The following is a 14,147-nucleotide window of genomic DNA, read 5'->3' as shown; positions in this document are numbered from 1 at the left end:
AATGTGGAAGAAAGTTTCAAACCGCTGACTGGTGGAGTCATGATTGATTGTGAAATCACAATGATTTTAGGTAGCCCCAATGGCTTGTTATTTCATGAGCTGAGTAAAAGCACAGGTGCTGAAAAGAAGATTGATTTGTTTATGTGAAAACTTAGAACAGTGGAAACCCACATGAGTGCCGCGAGTGGGTGGAAGGGTAAAGTTAATCTCATTTATTGTTTTCAATGGAACCGAGCTGCATATCTATGGTCATAAGTGAAGAGGAGTGTGCTGTGTATGGGGAAAATTATCGTAGTGCAGCTGTAATCTGTTTTTGCCCTTTCTCCCCACATTTTAATGGTGGCATGACCTCAGTACTGTGGCTTTATTGTCACAGATTTGTTCAGTTGTAGTTGCATTTGTTGTCTTTTAAAACTTTATTCAGCAATGTTGGTGGCTTTAAGACTTCCTAAACAAACATTTCTGCCAACAACAAATGTGAACCTCTACACACATCCTCCCTATCAAACAACAACCACTTCATTTGTTGATTTTCACCCTTGTAGCTGGATTGGCTATGCTCTTACCAAAACGTACATTTTCTTTAATGGAGCTCACTTCTAGAGCGTTTAAGTTATACATTGAGCAAAATGCCGTTTTAATGACAGTCTTCAGAGATGCGGATCTGCTCCATAATCAGTGGAGTGGTTTCAATGTGATGTTGCTATAGTGTGATGCACTCTCTGGAGGGTTTACCTTCTTTTAGATGCATAAAGTCCAACAAAGCCCAAATAGTCGCTACAAGCCCGTCACTAATCCAGTCTGTCCTGCTGTGATGACATGCTCGATCTCCTAATCACTGAACCAGCCCAATGTAAATTCTGCGGTGGAGGGGACTTCTACTTTATGTGTTGGCCTTTATACGAGAGTGCATGAAAGTCAATAAGACGACACGTCTAAATTTGTTTCAAATCAGTCCACCTGCATGCAGGACTCAGCCAAAATCAGATTAGAGGCTGATGTGGATATTACGTAAACTGGCAGAGACCACTTGTGGCCTGTCTATAAATGGTGAAATAAGCATTTGGCGGATTTAATCAACAGAAACAGCAGGAAGATAAATCAGGAAGATGGATTTAGATGGGGTTTTTTCAAGAGGGGAAACATCTGCCCTAATGAAGAAAGACTAAACACTTCTCTTCTGTGGTTTTTCACTTGTTGAAACTCAACTGAATCACGCAACAGGGTAATAAAGTACCAGGTTTAATTGCACCAAATCAGATGTGTGTGGGCGAGTAGAAGAGGGGGTCTTTGCTTAAGTGGTGTGCTAATATGCAGTAACGACTCAATTCTATCAAAGTTATCTAAAACAAGTTGTACTTTTTTCTTTCTTATAAAATTGTTTAATTTCTTTCTTTCAACCTCATAACGTTTTTACCTTGAACAAACAAAAGTTCATATAAATGGCTAATTTAGTATATTGTTTCCATAAGCATCCACTCATAAGTCAGTATTGTGTTATGTAAATTATAATCAGGGCTTAAGTTAGTTGGTCTAGGCATTGAATTTAACAGCATTAACGTAAGGAGCAAGTATACAGAATTAAGTTCTGAAATCCTCAGACGGCATTTTCTGCTCTTCTCTTTCCGACAGTGAGGTCTTTCCACCGAAGATGGAATTCAAATCTGGAAGTGAAACTGTTGCTTCCGAAAAGACGGCAACTAAGAAATAACAGCTGATTAAAACTATGTAATGTACTATAATCATACACATGCACACTAACTTTCAGTATTTGGTATGTTGTACTGCTCATAGGAGTGTCGGAGGTTGGCGCAGCTGAAGATAGTTTGTTCCCCAATTAGTAAAAAAAAACCCTCCATGATGGTCTGAGGTCGATTCTTTATGTGCTTGTTGCTCTTTGTCTCTGTCGTGTCCTTTACTCACTTTCTGTCCCCCAACAGCAGAAAGTCCATTCCCTCTGCCGTATCTTCCCGGGAGAAAAGGGTTTTTCCTTTCCATTGTTGCCTATGTTTGCTCTTGTGTTGGGTCTTTCCTCTGTAAAGGTGCGATGAGATGGCTACGTTATTGGCGCGAATATAATGAAATAGATCAAGACTGGTTAAGATTTTTCCCAAGGAAGGGATTGTACATTAATGCTGCTCCAACACTTGGTATGTAGAATAAAAGCGATTTGACCGAGAATAATTGAGTGACAATTGAGTAGTTGAAGACTCGTTTTGCTTCTGGTGTGCTTTCCTTCGCAGTGTGACGGCTCTGTAAACAAAGTGCCGCTCAGCTGTCACGGTGAAGCAAGACAATTTGTATCCGCCCGTTTTGCACATAATTGAAATGCATTACACACTCCGCCCAATCATTCTAGAAAGAAACACCACATCTTTTGTGACCTAAGAAAAATAGGACTTTTTGTGCGTAACTGACTCAGAAATGTTTGGTTGTTTTGTTTGCTAAATGTGTGTGCAAATGGATCAAAGGACGCCCAGATATGCACATGATTCTTGGATTAAGTTTAGCTCACTGATAACATCAGTATGAGATATTTTTTTTATTTCATAGGTCTTAATCTGGTTTAACTTGGCCATTTCTTTTTACATAACAAACCACCCATTATTAAAAAAACGTGTTGCCCACTACTAATCCAGTTGTATATTTTACATCCGGCTGGGATTTCCTAAAGGTGTACTTTATAAGGTGTTTCATTGACTGGGCCATTACAAAAAAGCTGTGGCAATGATTTTGCAGGAAGAATGGTATCACTTAACTAGTAGGCTTGACTGCTCCAAAAATGGGTTTTTTTCCCCTTATTAATAAAATATGAAAACTTTGCTCAATCTGACAACAATCCATAGCAACGTGTGCCTTACTGAAAAATAAGATAGGCTCATGCATTCAAATGTTTTATTAAAGAGGCCCAGTGTTTTTGAAACTCTTTAACGGCACTTATCAAAAAGCTGTTTAGCCCACAGTAAAATATTCTAATAAATGTGTCCTCTGGGGGCATTTTAGAAGAAGAAAAAAAACCAGAAACCTTAATCTGTACATATATTTTGTCAGAATGGTAAAAACGTTCTGTTTCTACAGGCTGAGCTTTATTGAGCTGGAAATGGGCCATGCATTTTTACATTGACACGCGTATCTTAAAACCTGGATACGTTTGGTTCTCGTTATTGCAACAGCTTCTGCCAGAAAAAAGGAGTCTTTTTTAGAAGGATTTGATTTTTGCACGTCATCTCCCTCGTGTTGCATTAGCGGATGTTCAAATTAGCATGTTGCTGTTCAGGCCTGGGTTCCATTATCCTCTCCTATGGGGTTCTTTATAGTTATCAGGGGGGCGGTTTTCGAAAGGCGGCTTGTTTTAATACAAGAGGGCAGCCTTGTGGAATGTGAGGAATTCTGTCATTTATTTTCATCCGAGGTCGAAAATTAGAACTTGGAGCACTCCAGCCATGTGATTTCAATTAGAGGAGCCGTAAAGTCCTGGAGACACATAACGGTCAGACAGACTGGTGTTCCGCTTAACACCTCTCTCCCTGGTCTATAGGAAGACGTTTTGCTCGGCTCTTCGAGTGAACAAAGGGAGAAAGGGATAACTCATGGCCAACGTTCCACACAGAATTTATCCGTATTTTATCTAAGCTCCCATCATCTTTAAAATGAAAGGTATACTTGCAGTGTTTCAAGGCAGCATGTCGCTTCTTTCCTTTAATCTGGGCTAATCTGTTAGTTAGATTGTGTATTTTAATTGATCTCTTCACATAATCCCATAATGTTGAGGTCAGGCCCCCGGCTCTCTCGACACCCTCTCTCTTGCAGTTAAACTCATTGTTCTTTTTGTTTAATATGGTTCTCTTTAAACAAAGCAGGTGCTTTTCTTTAACTGCATGACAAAATCTTAAGTGAAGTATCTTAAAGCTGTTTTCCACACTGTACTTACAGTCCCCAACAAATTAATGTCTCCACACTGTCCCGGGAGTCCTATCATGATGATTTAGATGGTTTCTTCTATAGTGGTCTAGGTTTTTAAGGAGTTGTTGACGATGGTCTGAAGGGCCTTGGTGTTAGAGGACCCCCTGCCTGTCTCCCCTGTGGCTGGCCTCTGACCTCTGACCAGACTGCAACTTAGGCGCTCCCGAAGCAGTTTGTTGAGTAGTTTGACTTATGAAGTGTGAGGCTGAAAAAGCTGACATACATAAAATCTCAAGAGTGAATTAGCTTGCTGTCTTGTGTCAACTGGTTTGTTGCTATATGTCTCTGTCCTATCTTTTTTATTTTAATTTTTTACTCTCCATTACCAAAGCAGCAGAAAACCTGCACACGAGTCTGGTTCTGCAGAGGTTTCTCATTGGCAAAAGGGCGTTTGTCCCTTTGATTACGCTCGCTCGCACAGGATTGTTTGGCTTGTCTGTAAAAGTGCTATGAGATGGTTATGCTGGGGTTGTAATTGGCACTATATAAATAAAACTGAACAGAATTAAATGGTAGAGGTGTATTTACACTATGATTGACGGTATTATCACAGTAATTTGCTTCATAATTATAGGAGCTGAAATCAAAGGATCAAAAAGCAGCTGCCTTTTTGATGCCGAGCCACAGGCGAGATTTGTCACTGGTACATTTTCTGCCACTTTTTGAACAAAGTCCCAGTCATAGAGGTCTTTCACAATCTTTAAATGTCAGCAATGGAGTGCATCTTGTATTTGCTGACATATAGTCCTTTGTGGCTGTGAAACAAAATGCGTTTAATGTTTTGTACTTGGTGTGGGGGTTATGGAAATGTTCTAGTGGCAAAGTAATATTCTACAATTATTAATTGCTGCATTATGACCCTATAATGGTGCTTTTAAACAATCGGTGAACACTTTTGGAGACCCATTTGTAGGATAGAATCCATAATGCCTTAAACATCTGGCAAGGAACTCATACATCCTTTATGGAAACACGGATAGAGACGACATTTGTGACTAATAGTCTATCTTTTGGTGCCATCCTATTGTAGATATTACCATTTATACCAAATGGTTGAGTGTTATTCAAGTACTGTAACATTTCTACAATAACATTTAATCCACAAAAAGCTCTCTGAGTTGATTGCAAACAATGTTTGAAAGGCAAATGTAACTTGGTTTTGGTGCTGTTCGTCCCTTTGAATGAAAGTAAATACCAAATGCAGCTCGGTCATGCCAGAACTGCAGGATCTTATTTTGTATTGAAGAAAACTCAGAATTATATTTGTATAAACAGTTGATTGGCAGCCCACAAGACTGAAACCATCTGCAGCATATGTGGCAACAGAATTAACTGCTTCAACCAGAATGCTTGGGGAATGTAAGTCGTTACTGATTCACATGAACAAACTGCTCATATATGTCTATTAATCCATATTACTGAAATAATTTTCTAAGAAATAGGCCACATGTATTCAGTTTCTGTCTTTCAATGGCTTGATGGGGGCACATTTCACTTGGCAGATGAATCGTAAGTGCGTCCCGACTGTCAATGGCCGACTAAAAGTTTAAAATAATGTTATGATGAAGTCATTGGGTCAGACGATGCATTGTGACAAAGTGCATGTTGTGAAACCAGCTCTTGAATGTTGTTTCTGGCATGTTAAGTAAATCGTTTTTTCCCCTTCACAAGATATGTCGTATTAGCTTTCAACATCGCTAAATAGGAATGCTGCCGTCATTTATCAACGGCTAAATACATATTGTGTTTGTATTCAACACAATTAGAAGCAATAGTTCATGTTGACATGAACTATTGCTTCTAATTTCGACTTCAGAGTTTTGCAAGACTGCTGCCATATGGCGTCCTGAGAGAAATGGTTGAAAGAGTAACTTCGTTAGGAAAGCTTTCAATGGTAAACCTTAGAAAGCTGCGTGGTTTAAAGTGATGCTCAGTACACCTGCTATAGATCACTTTCTAGAGGCTCACTGGAAGTATGCACTTTCCATGAAATTGTTCACCACACACGAGCAGCATCTTCTTTGTTATTCCTAAAAATGAATGGACAACAATGTCCAATGTTGTATGATATTTTTTTTTCTTTGTATTTAATTTTAGTAACTTATTTAGTGAAGTTGGCGATTATTTGTAGATTTTATTGGAGCTGTTGCAGGGCTTGAACTTGTAGCCTGGGATTCACGGTCTTATCCTTGGTAAAGGATTTGGTCATCTTTGCACACATGAAAACATTTGTCTTGACATTCGTGAAAGACTTCATCTGAATCTTAATTCCTGGCAGTACATTTTTATTTGTTTTACTTTATTTTTTGTGATTATACGGTAATCCCAGATTTTTCTTACTTGGTTTGCAGATGTCCTGTTTTTGCGTTTCATGCACATTCCTTCTGAAACATCATGACTCAGTCAGCCTCATCAGGATCTTTCAGAACAAATCCAACATTATCCAACAAATGGAAAACAGCAGTGTTTTGACTGATATGAAGATTTAGCATTCATAGCTTTTTTTTATTTAATTTTTTTTTTTTTTAGGGGGGTGGAGGTGGAGTTTGTATTTATCTATAACTATTGTTCGTTGATCTGTGGTCAGTTAACTTGTTTTATGTACACTGATTTTAGATTTCTATCTCAATGCAGTGGGAAAATATGTGTTTTCAATTATAAGTTTTAAACTAAACATGACTCTGAGTTTGTCCTGTGAATATTATTAATAGGTTGATGGGGTACAACAATGTATTGACAGTTGGATATAGGTTCTGGTATCCAACATGCAGATTAAATTGTTTTTGAGACCGAGACACTTTTATTTGGCAAAAATCAATAACCAGACAAAGCATATTGCTAACATTTATGTGACATGCCTAAACAGTCTTCTGCGTCTTTGTTTTTTTATCTGTAGGTTCAGGAGAAGGATGTGGAAAGATCATTCAGCGATTCCCCAAGAAAGACTGGGAAGGAACAGCTTTTCCACAGGGCGTGGAGATGGTGAGTGGCGACCTTCAAAGTTTCTGTACCTGCACGTAGGAAGACTTTCCCCTATCGGTAAAGACGTATGATGATGAATAAACTAGTTGACCCTCAACCAGTTCGACCGTCTTCACTGCATTTTGTTTGTTTCTTGCATTTTGATATCACATTCCAATTCTACTGCTTTGTCAAAATCGTGTGCAGTATTTTCAAAAAGTGGCATGTTGACTCCTATTTTTGCAGTTACCGCCCCCATTTTAGTGTTTGCTTTGTTTTGAGCGCTCAGTCAGGAAACGAGTATAATTGTCATACTGCAGTGAAGATGGGTGTATCGTTGTAAGCCTGGTTAAGTGCATTCCTCACCGTATCTCAGTTTTATCAATCAAGCAGCCGTGTGTTTTCCAGTTAGTGCGGGTTCATGCTGATTTGATGATAAAAGACTGGTTCTTCTGTGTGAAGACGCTGCAACAGATGATATATTTGTCTTTAAAAAGAAGCTCTGGCATTTTCTGTGTCACAGACTGACAGGCATCACCCTGGGGGATGTACATGGTTTTTTTTTAAGCTCATTTGCCCTCTCGAGCTTGTGCAGCAGATATTGGCATTTCCTGTTTGAGTGAAATTGGTAATGCTTGTTTACTTGACTTTGTTTAAAACTGTGCTGACGCTCACTAATTGGGGAATCTCCTCCCTCATCATTACTCAGAACATGTCAACACGACAGTCTGGTTCCAATTTCTGCCCGTTTCTATCATCCTCAAAAGAAACACGAGGGGAATAGTTATGTTTTCTTTTTTTGTTTGTTAATCTCCTCCCTCCCTGTGGGGTGACCTTTAGGACTTTATGGTCTGTTGTCCTTATATGGCCAATGCAAAAGATGGAGAAATATTTGCTTATCAGGATTGAAAGAAAAAAAGAAGGAAAAAAAAAAAAAACTGTCACTCTCCGGGGTAACATTAATTGTAGAGTGTATCACACTGCACCGGACATTAGTGCCTGTGCAGAATCTGTTTTTATTCTTTTATATTGACTACTGCAGATAAGCTTTTCATGACTAAGCAGAATGGTTTTGGCACACGACATGGAGGGAAAAATGAGTCCCGCCACTTTATTGAATCCTTTCTTTCGTGCTCAAACTTCTGAGAGGTCACCTCTTTCTGTTCTCTTCGGTGTAACTTGTGTTCGATTTACTGGAAAAGCCAGCTTATTTCATCCATCTCATCTACTTGTATTGGGTGCTGCACTACAAAGTTGTACTGTTTAGTGCTCTCACATCACAGGAAGGCACCGTTCTGTGTGGAATTAGCATATTCCTCCTTTATGTGTTCTCTGAGAACTCTGAATTTCTCCCACAGTCCAAAAATATACACTCTTGGCCAATTGGTCACCTCAAATGGTTGGACGAACTCTCAGAGGTGCAATATGCTTCGATCGATGGCCAGTTGAGATCAGCCACAGCCTCGTACGGCCCCGATTTGGATGTAGTCATGCAGAGGATGGATGGACAACAAAGCTCGTAGTTAAGCTCTCAACACATCATAAAATCACAACCAGACAGATCTGGTATCACAAAGCTGTTTAATGACTTTCCTTGTGAATTCATGCTGACACTTTTAAACCCTGTATTTATCAGCGGATGAGAGAAGAAATTACCAGCAGCTACCTGGATACAGCGATGGCCAATAATATTTAATTCGATGAAATGTGATTAATACTTGAAATATTGTCCAGTTGTCGAAATTACAAATTTCTTGTGGATAATTGTTTACTCTTTTACCTGAGGGGAAAAATCTAACTAACATCTTATTTTCATGCTTTGATTTAAGTTGATGTTGAAAAAGTTTTATGAGGTTGATTTGACTTGCATCATTTATTAATAATTGGAAATACATCATTGGATATTTTTGGAAAACAATATTATTCTTTGTTTCCTGATTTATTTTTATTTTTTTTACAAAGTCTGCTTACAGTCTGCCTTCAGAGCTGCAGTGATAGAATCAGAGTGCAATAGCGTCAATATTATCAGAAGATCTGTGGGAAATCATGAGCTTTGTGCAATTGAATAAAATGAGATATTCAGTCAGATAAACATTTCCTCTGTTGGTCATATGATCTACATCAAACATGGCCTGTTTGCTGGTAGCAGTGTGTTCTGAAGAGTAAATTATGATGTTAGAATAGAAATGAAAGTTTGTTTCTGCAATGATTTGAAAGAAAACCAAAGTCCATAAAGCATGGCTCCTGTATGAAACGGTCAGTAATTTGTACTGTATTTAAAATCACAGCTCATGGATCATGCACGATGCTTTTGAAAGCTTTCTTCGAGAATACTGGGTGCACATTTTCCTCTTTTCTGTACTTTTAGGCATTATTTTATGATCCTTTTGTGCTGTGCTGATAGACGTGTTTCTTGCTTCTGCTTTGCATTTGAAGGTCTTTTCTCGATTTAGTGGAGGCCTTCGGGGGTCAGAGAGCTCAGTTTGGGGTACGTATATCAGTTAGGAGCCAAGTGACACTGCTGAGCGCAAATAGCAGGTGTAGAGGGCAAATCGTTGCATGATATGAGTCAGATATCTAAGGTGACGTGAGTGTGGAGAGCGAAACTGAAACACAGGCATTCCTCGTAAACTCATGTGAGTTTAACTGACTGGATCCTTTTCGGGCAGAAGAATATGATTGAAGAATTTCGAAACATCATAATTAGTTTTGTCCTTTAATAGCTAAACGATTGTCAAATTCACATGAGAGTGGTCGGATACCTTTGGCTCTGTACTGAAGGCTGCCAGAAGACTATCATTGCATGACTCTTGTTCATGCAATGGTATTCGTAAGACTGTTATTTTCAGCACAAATGGACATATTGTGAGTGGGCGGTTTGAATGGTACGCAGGCGTCTTCCTGTGTAACTCAACCAGTCTGTTGGTGGCCGTTAACAAAGTTGTTTTGTGAGGAATTGCTGAGAGATGAGCACTAGTGTGTCACACTTAAAACTCCACCAAAGTGATCAAGCAAAAAAAAAAAAAACAATAATTGACATGAAAGAATGACTTGTCTGGCTGAAGTGTAAAGACATTCTCAAGGGTGACTTTTTTTATTATGTTTTTTGATATGAAGCTGAAATTCCTGTCTCGTTTCAGTGACTCAGAGTCATGAACCTGGGTGGCTCCGTTTTCTCCCCATCATCCCTCAAGTATCCTGTCATGGTTTCACAGAGTTTAAATATAGAAACACTGCAACAAGTTTAGCTAAATCTATTAGTTTAGTGTTTCCAGATGTCATTCAGAACGTACGTGTTGTTTTACATCTTGCTGAAGTGAACCCCCCCCCCCCCCCCCCCCACCCCCACCCCCCGGTGTTTCTTCATTACGTGTCAGCCTCGCCTGAAATACAGACAGTGCATTCCCCAGTGTGTAAAGAAAGCATAAGGAATGACGGGTTTCCTTCAAGATCAAGCAGGATATGTTCAAAACCTTTTTTTCCCATTTCTTCTAGGCTAAAACCTAGATTTTTTTTAAAGAAGATGTACAAATCATGTTTTCCTTTGATACAATTGTAGTTTGAACTATTGAATAACATGCAGAATAAGATTCATATGTTTAAGTTTGCAATGGTCATCATGAGAGAGAGAAAAAAGCAACAATAAGAAAGAAAGCGTTGTTTCCAGAAATTCTCTTTCCTACTATGTGGTGTGTGACAAAGTCTGGTCAGAAGCCAAATGACTGAAATTCCAACTTTGAAGCTTTAATGAAGATACACCATGGTGTTTAACAGACTCACTGAGCAATTTGCATTTTGGCTCTGTTTTGGACTGGTATGTAAACCATTATTATTTGCAGATTTTCTCCACGCGATGAAAAAAAAAAAAAAAAAAAAAAAAGAGAGACTCTTTTTACAAACACCGAGGAGCACATCTGTAGAAAACAGTGGATGAAGCGGATCACGAAAAGCATTTTGCGGTCACAACAGGCCCCCAGCAAACTAAATAACCACAGATGAGGAATGCACCAAGAAAAAGCGTTTACAACTTGTGCTTGGAAAAATGTGTTTCTAATCTTTCCAGGCAAGTGATGATGATAGGAACCAGCTCAAATCCTCATCTGTTATGGATGAGTGGGGTCTATACTTGGTGCACGTAGTACATTTCCATCACCACGCATTCCTGTATCGAGGCACCGTCCTCGCGGCGTACTGTAAATCCAGTGACGGTTCAGAAGTGGCACCACTGCAGGGTTAACTGCAACGCATTTCGGAGGGAAACCGGCAGAAATCGACGGCAATCTCTCCCAACTAAAGACAAACATTCTTTTTAGATCAAAGTGTATATTTTTTTCTGTTTCACTGCTTTGTTGTATTGGCGGAACCTTCAGAAAAAAGCACAGCCACTCGACCATCACCAGCAAGCATTTCTACTTTAAGGGAGGAAAGTACAACTTGCGTCACATTGACGGTGATGGTAGATAAATCTTGCTTTTTTTGTGGAGAATTGCCTCACTGAAAAAATAAGTTACATTTGCAGTAGTCATTCTTGCTGTTATGATTTAATTTCATGTTTCTAGCAACGTTGCTAAATCTTTATTAAATAACCAGCACTTTATGGCCTATCAAGGTCTTTTCTATGTTCTAGTCATTATCTTCAAGAAATATTTGATTATTCTTTCAAATCTTCACCTGCTAGAAGAATAATATGATATGATATGATTATAGTTAGTTTTGAGTCCAAGCTGGAGATTCTCCATCAAAAAACATCAAGGAGCCACTGCTCTGCAGGGCAAACATGAACGTCTTCTGTTTTCCAAAAATATTTTAAAAAACACCTCAGTGGGGTATTATAAATCAAACTGCAGGCACAAGCTCAGTAATAATATACTTGTTAATAAACTACGGCTGAATTGAGAAAGAAAGGATCAGTGGTCTAAAAGAGAATTGATCTAAATCTGTGACTTGTGTCGGACCCCTACACATGTTTTCTACCCTCAATCTCAACAATTTGTTCATTAGGCTCAGTTTGATTATGCATATTTGAAAAACTGTAAAGTTGTGGCGTACATTCTTTCCTTTATATTTAGCGGAATGCATGTGAAAACTCCTACTGAGCTCTGTCGAAGGTGAATGCTTCAGGAAGGTAATGGAATATGTTTAACTTGAAAATATTATACCGCCACTCGACAAGTACTGTAATAGGAATAAAGCGCCCCATACTTCATCAGCGTTCAAAATCGGACATGCTTTTGTTTTTTAAAAAAACGTTATGTATCAGTGTTGAATTTTAGTTAAACATTTTTGGCCTCAGTTTTGGCTAAAACAAAACAAATGAATGCATAAGTTCTTGGCTCATTTGAATAATAATGCGGGGGGAAATAACTGAGTGGATTTATTTTTAAATTGCATCACGATAATGTAATCATGTATGAGCTAAAATAAGCTACGTGTCACCTTGATTTTGATTCTGCTGTAATTACATGATTTGCATCTGGCTGACTGAAGTGAGTATTTTCTAAATTGTGCAACAGTCCATCCTGTATATATTTCTTTCTGCTATTGTGTTTTGAAGAAAGGGGCACCCACTATAAAATGTATCTTCTTTGTGCTCCTTTTCAACTATGTAAGCACACAATGGAATGAGCTTCAATGAAATGTGAGAAAAAAGAAAACATGATTGAAACTAATGGAAAGAAAGAAAGTATTTAACTAAAGGCATTCGTTGCATCATTTCTATAAAGTTGGTTTAACACGGAAAATGTGAAGTTTAATAAAGGTCATTTTTGCCCACAATCTAAAATTATACGTCTCTGTCACAGGTGTTTATGAAAGTTAGATATTAACAACACCACATGACAAAGTTAAAATGTACCTACATTATGCAACATATTGCATTTTTCCAGTTGGACACAAACGGACGAATAAAGGTGACACGTGCCTGAAAAGCGAATAAAGTAATGCTTTCTGTAGGCTATTTCACTGTTTAATTAAGACATTTCACCTTGAGAGTTGGCAAGAGACTGAAAAAAGGTATTGCTCACTATGTTCAGTCTGATGGTGCCTCTTGACTTGAAGCCTTCAAGTGAACACAGTCGGGTGTAGAATAACAGCTGTGATGTTGCCAAACTACTTGTGCTAGCACAAACACACCAGTGCATTACATGATAATTATTTACAAAGCAGACTTTTTGAGCAGGTTGACCTATAAACGTGGAGAGCTTCTCGGTTTCTGCGGCAAAATTCAAGGAACAATTATTCAAATACTTACGTAGACTCTTCAAACAATCAGTGATCAAGTCAGCAAATTACCAGTAGCCAATATGTTTGCAGCAAAATGTCATACCCAGATACGTAGGTTTGTATTCCATGGTTACACTTCATTTCGGAAAGTCAAAGATCCTGCGACACATGATACAATAGTACTTTGAGAATGTCGGTGCTATCTCAACCACTTTTTAAACCTAAACAGTTTGTGGTTCTTGAACAGAAATCGACCTCACGGCATGCTGAAAATTCCCTGTGTTTGTGCTCGCCTTGGTTTTCACTCTATTTACTGGGTGCCCAGACAACTCTTCCCTGAGAGGTCAAACACATTCCACAGCACAGCAAAGTTCAGCGTCGAACATGAGGGTCAATTCATTACATGTAGCCTGCAGACAATGTTCTGTCAGCAGACTCATTCCTGCTGTCTCCTCTGCAGTTATCCTTCCCGGCAGGAAAACAAAATGTTCTCTGAAGATTTAGCCGCACCGGTGTCTTCTGATCAGGTCCTAAAGACTGAGGCATGACGTATAGCAAGAAGACTCTGGAGGTCAAAGTGAAGGTTTAGAAGTATTTAACTTGGGGTTAAAACAAATAAATCATCAATGTCTTTGTTGGTATATTTGACTGCAGTTGTCATAACTGATAATAATTTAAGTTATTTATGACGTAGAAGGACAAATATTTGCTTCTTTTTCAAAGTCTTAAGTATTGATATATAATTCTTGTCGATTCGAAAACATAATCTTAACTTTGATTGGCAAGTCTGGACATGCTGATATTTTTCTTGGACCGCTGTGAAAAAGAAAGAGAATTGATTTTACTTTAAATGTATTTAAATTAGTGCTGTCAATCGTTGAAAAAACAACAAATTAATTGCACAATTTTCTGTAATTAATTGCAACTATTCGCATAGTTTTTCTACTGAAGACTGAAGCTTGTCATGGATATTTATTCGGGGAAAACCACGGAATTAATGT

The 14,147-nt window shown here is 38.5% G+C and overlaps 1 protein-coding gene across 2 annotated transcripts in view; it reads left to right on the top strand.

Annotated features, from left to right (window-relative positions):
- The window catches only part of sbf2 (SET binding factor 2), a 100,184-nt gene that overhangs the window by 6,902 nt on the left and 79,135 nt on the right, over positions 1-14,147 (top strand). For both annotated transcript variants that reach the window (XM_080493379.1, XM_080493378.1), the window contains exon 2: positions 6,860-6,945. In XM_080493379.1, coding sequence (XP_080349505.1) covers positions 6,860-6,945 — 86 coding nt within the window. The remainder of the gene's footprint in view (positions 1-6,859; positions 6,946-14,147) is intronic.

This window comes from Lipophrys pholis, assembly GCF_963383615.2.
Source record: "Lipophrys pholis genome assembly, chromosome: 2".
NCBI classification, from domain to species: Eukaryota; Metazoa; Chordata; class Actinopteri; order Blenniiformes; family Blenniidae; genus Lipophrys; species Lipophrys pholis.
Note: the sequence above shows the minus strand (reverse complement) of the source record. Positions and strands in the feature narration are given on the sequence as shown.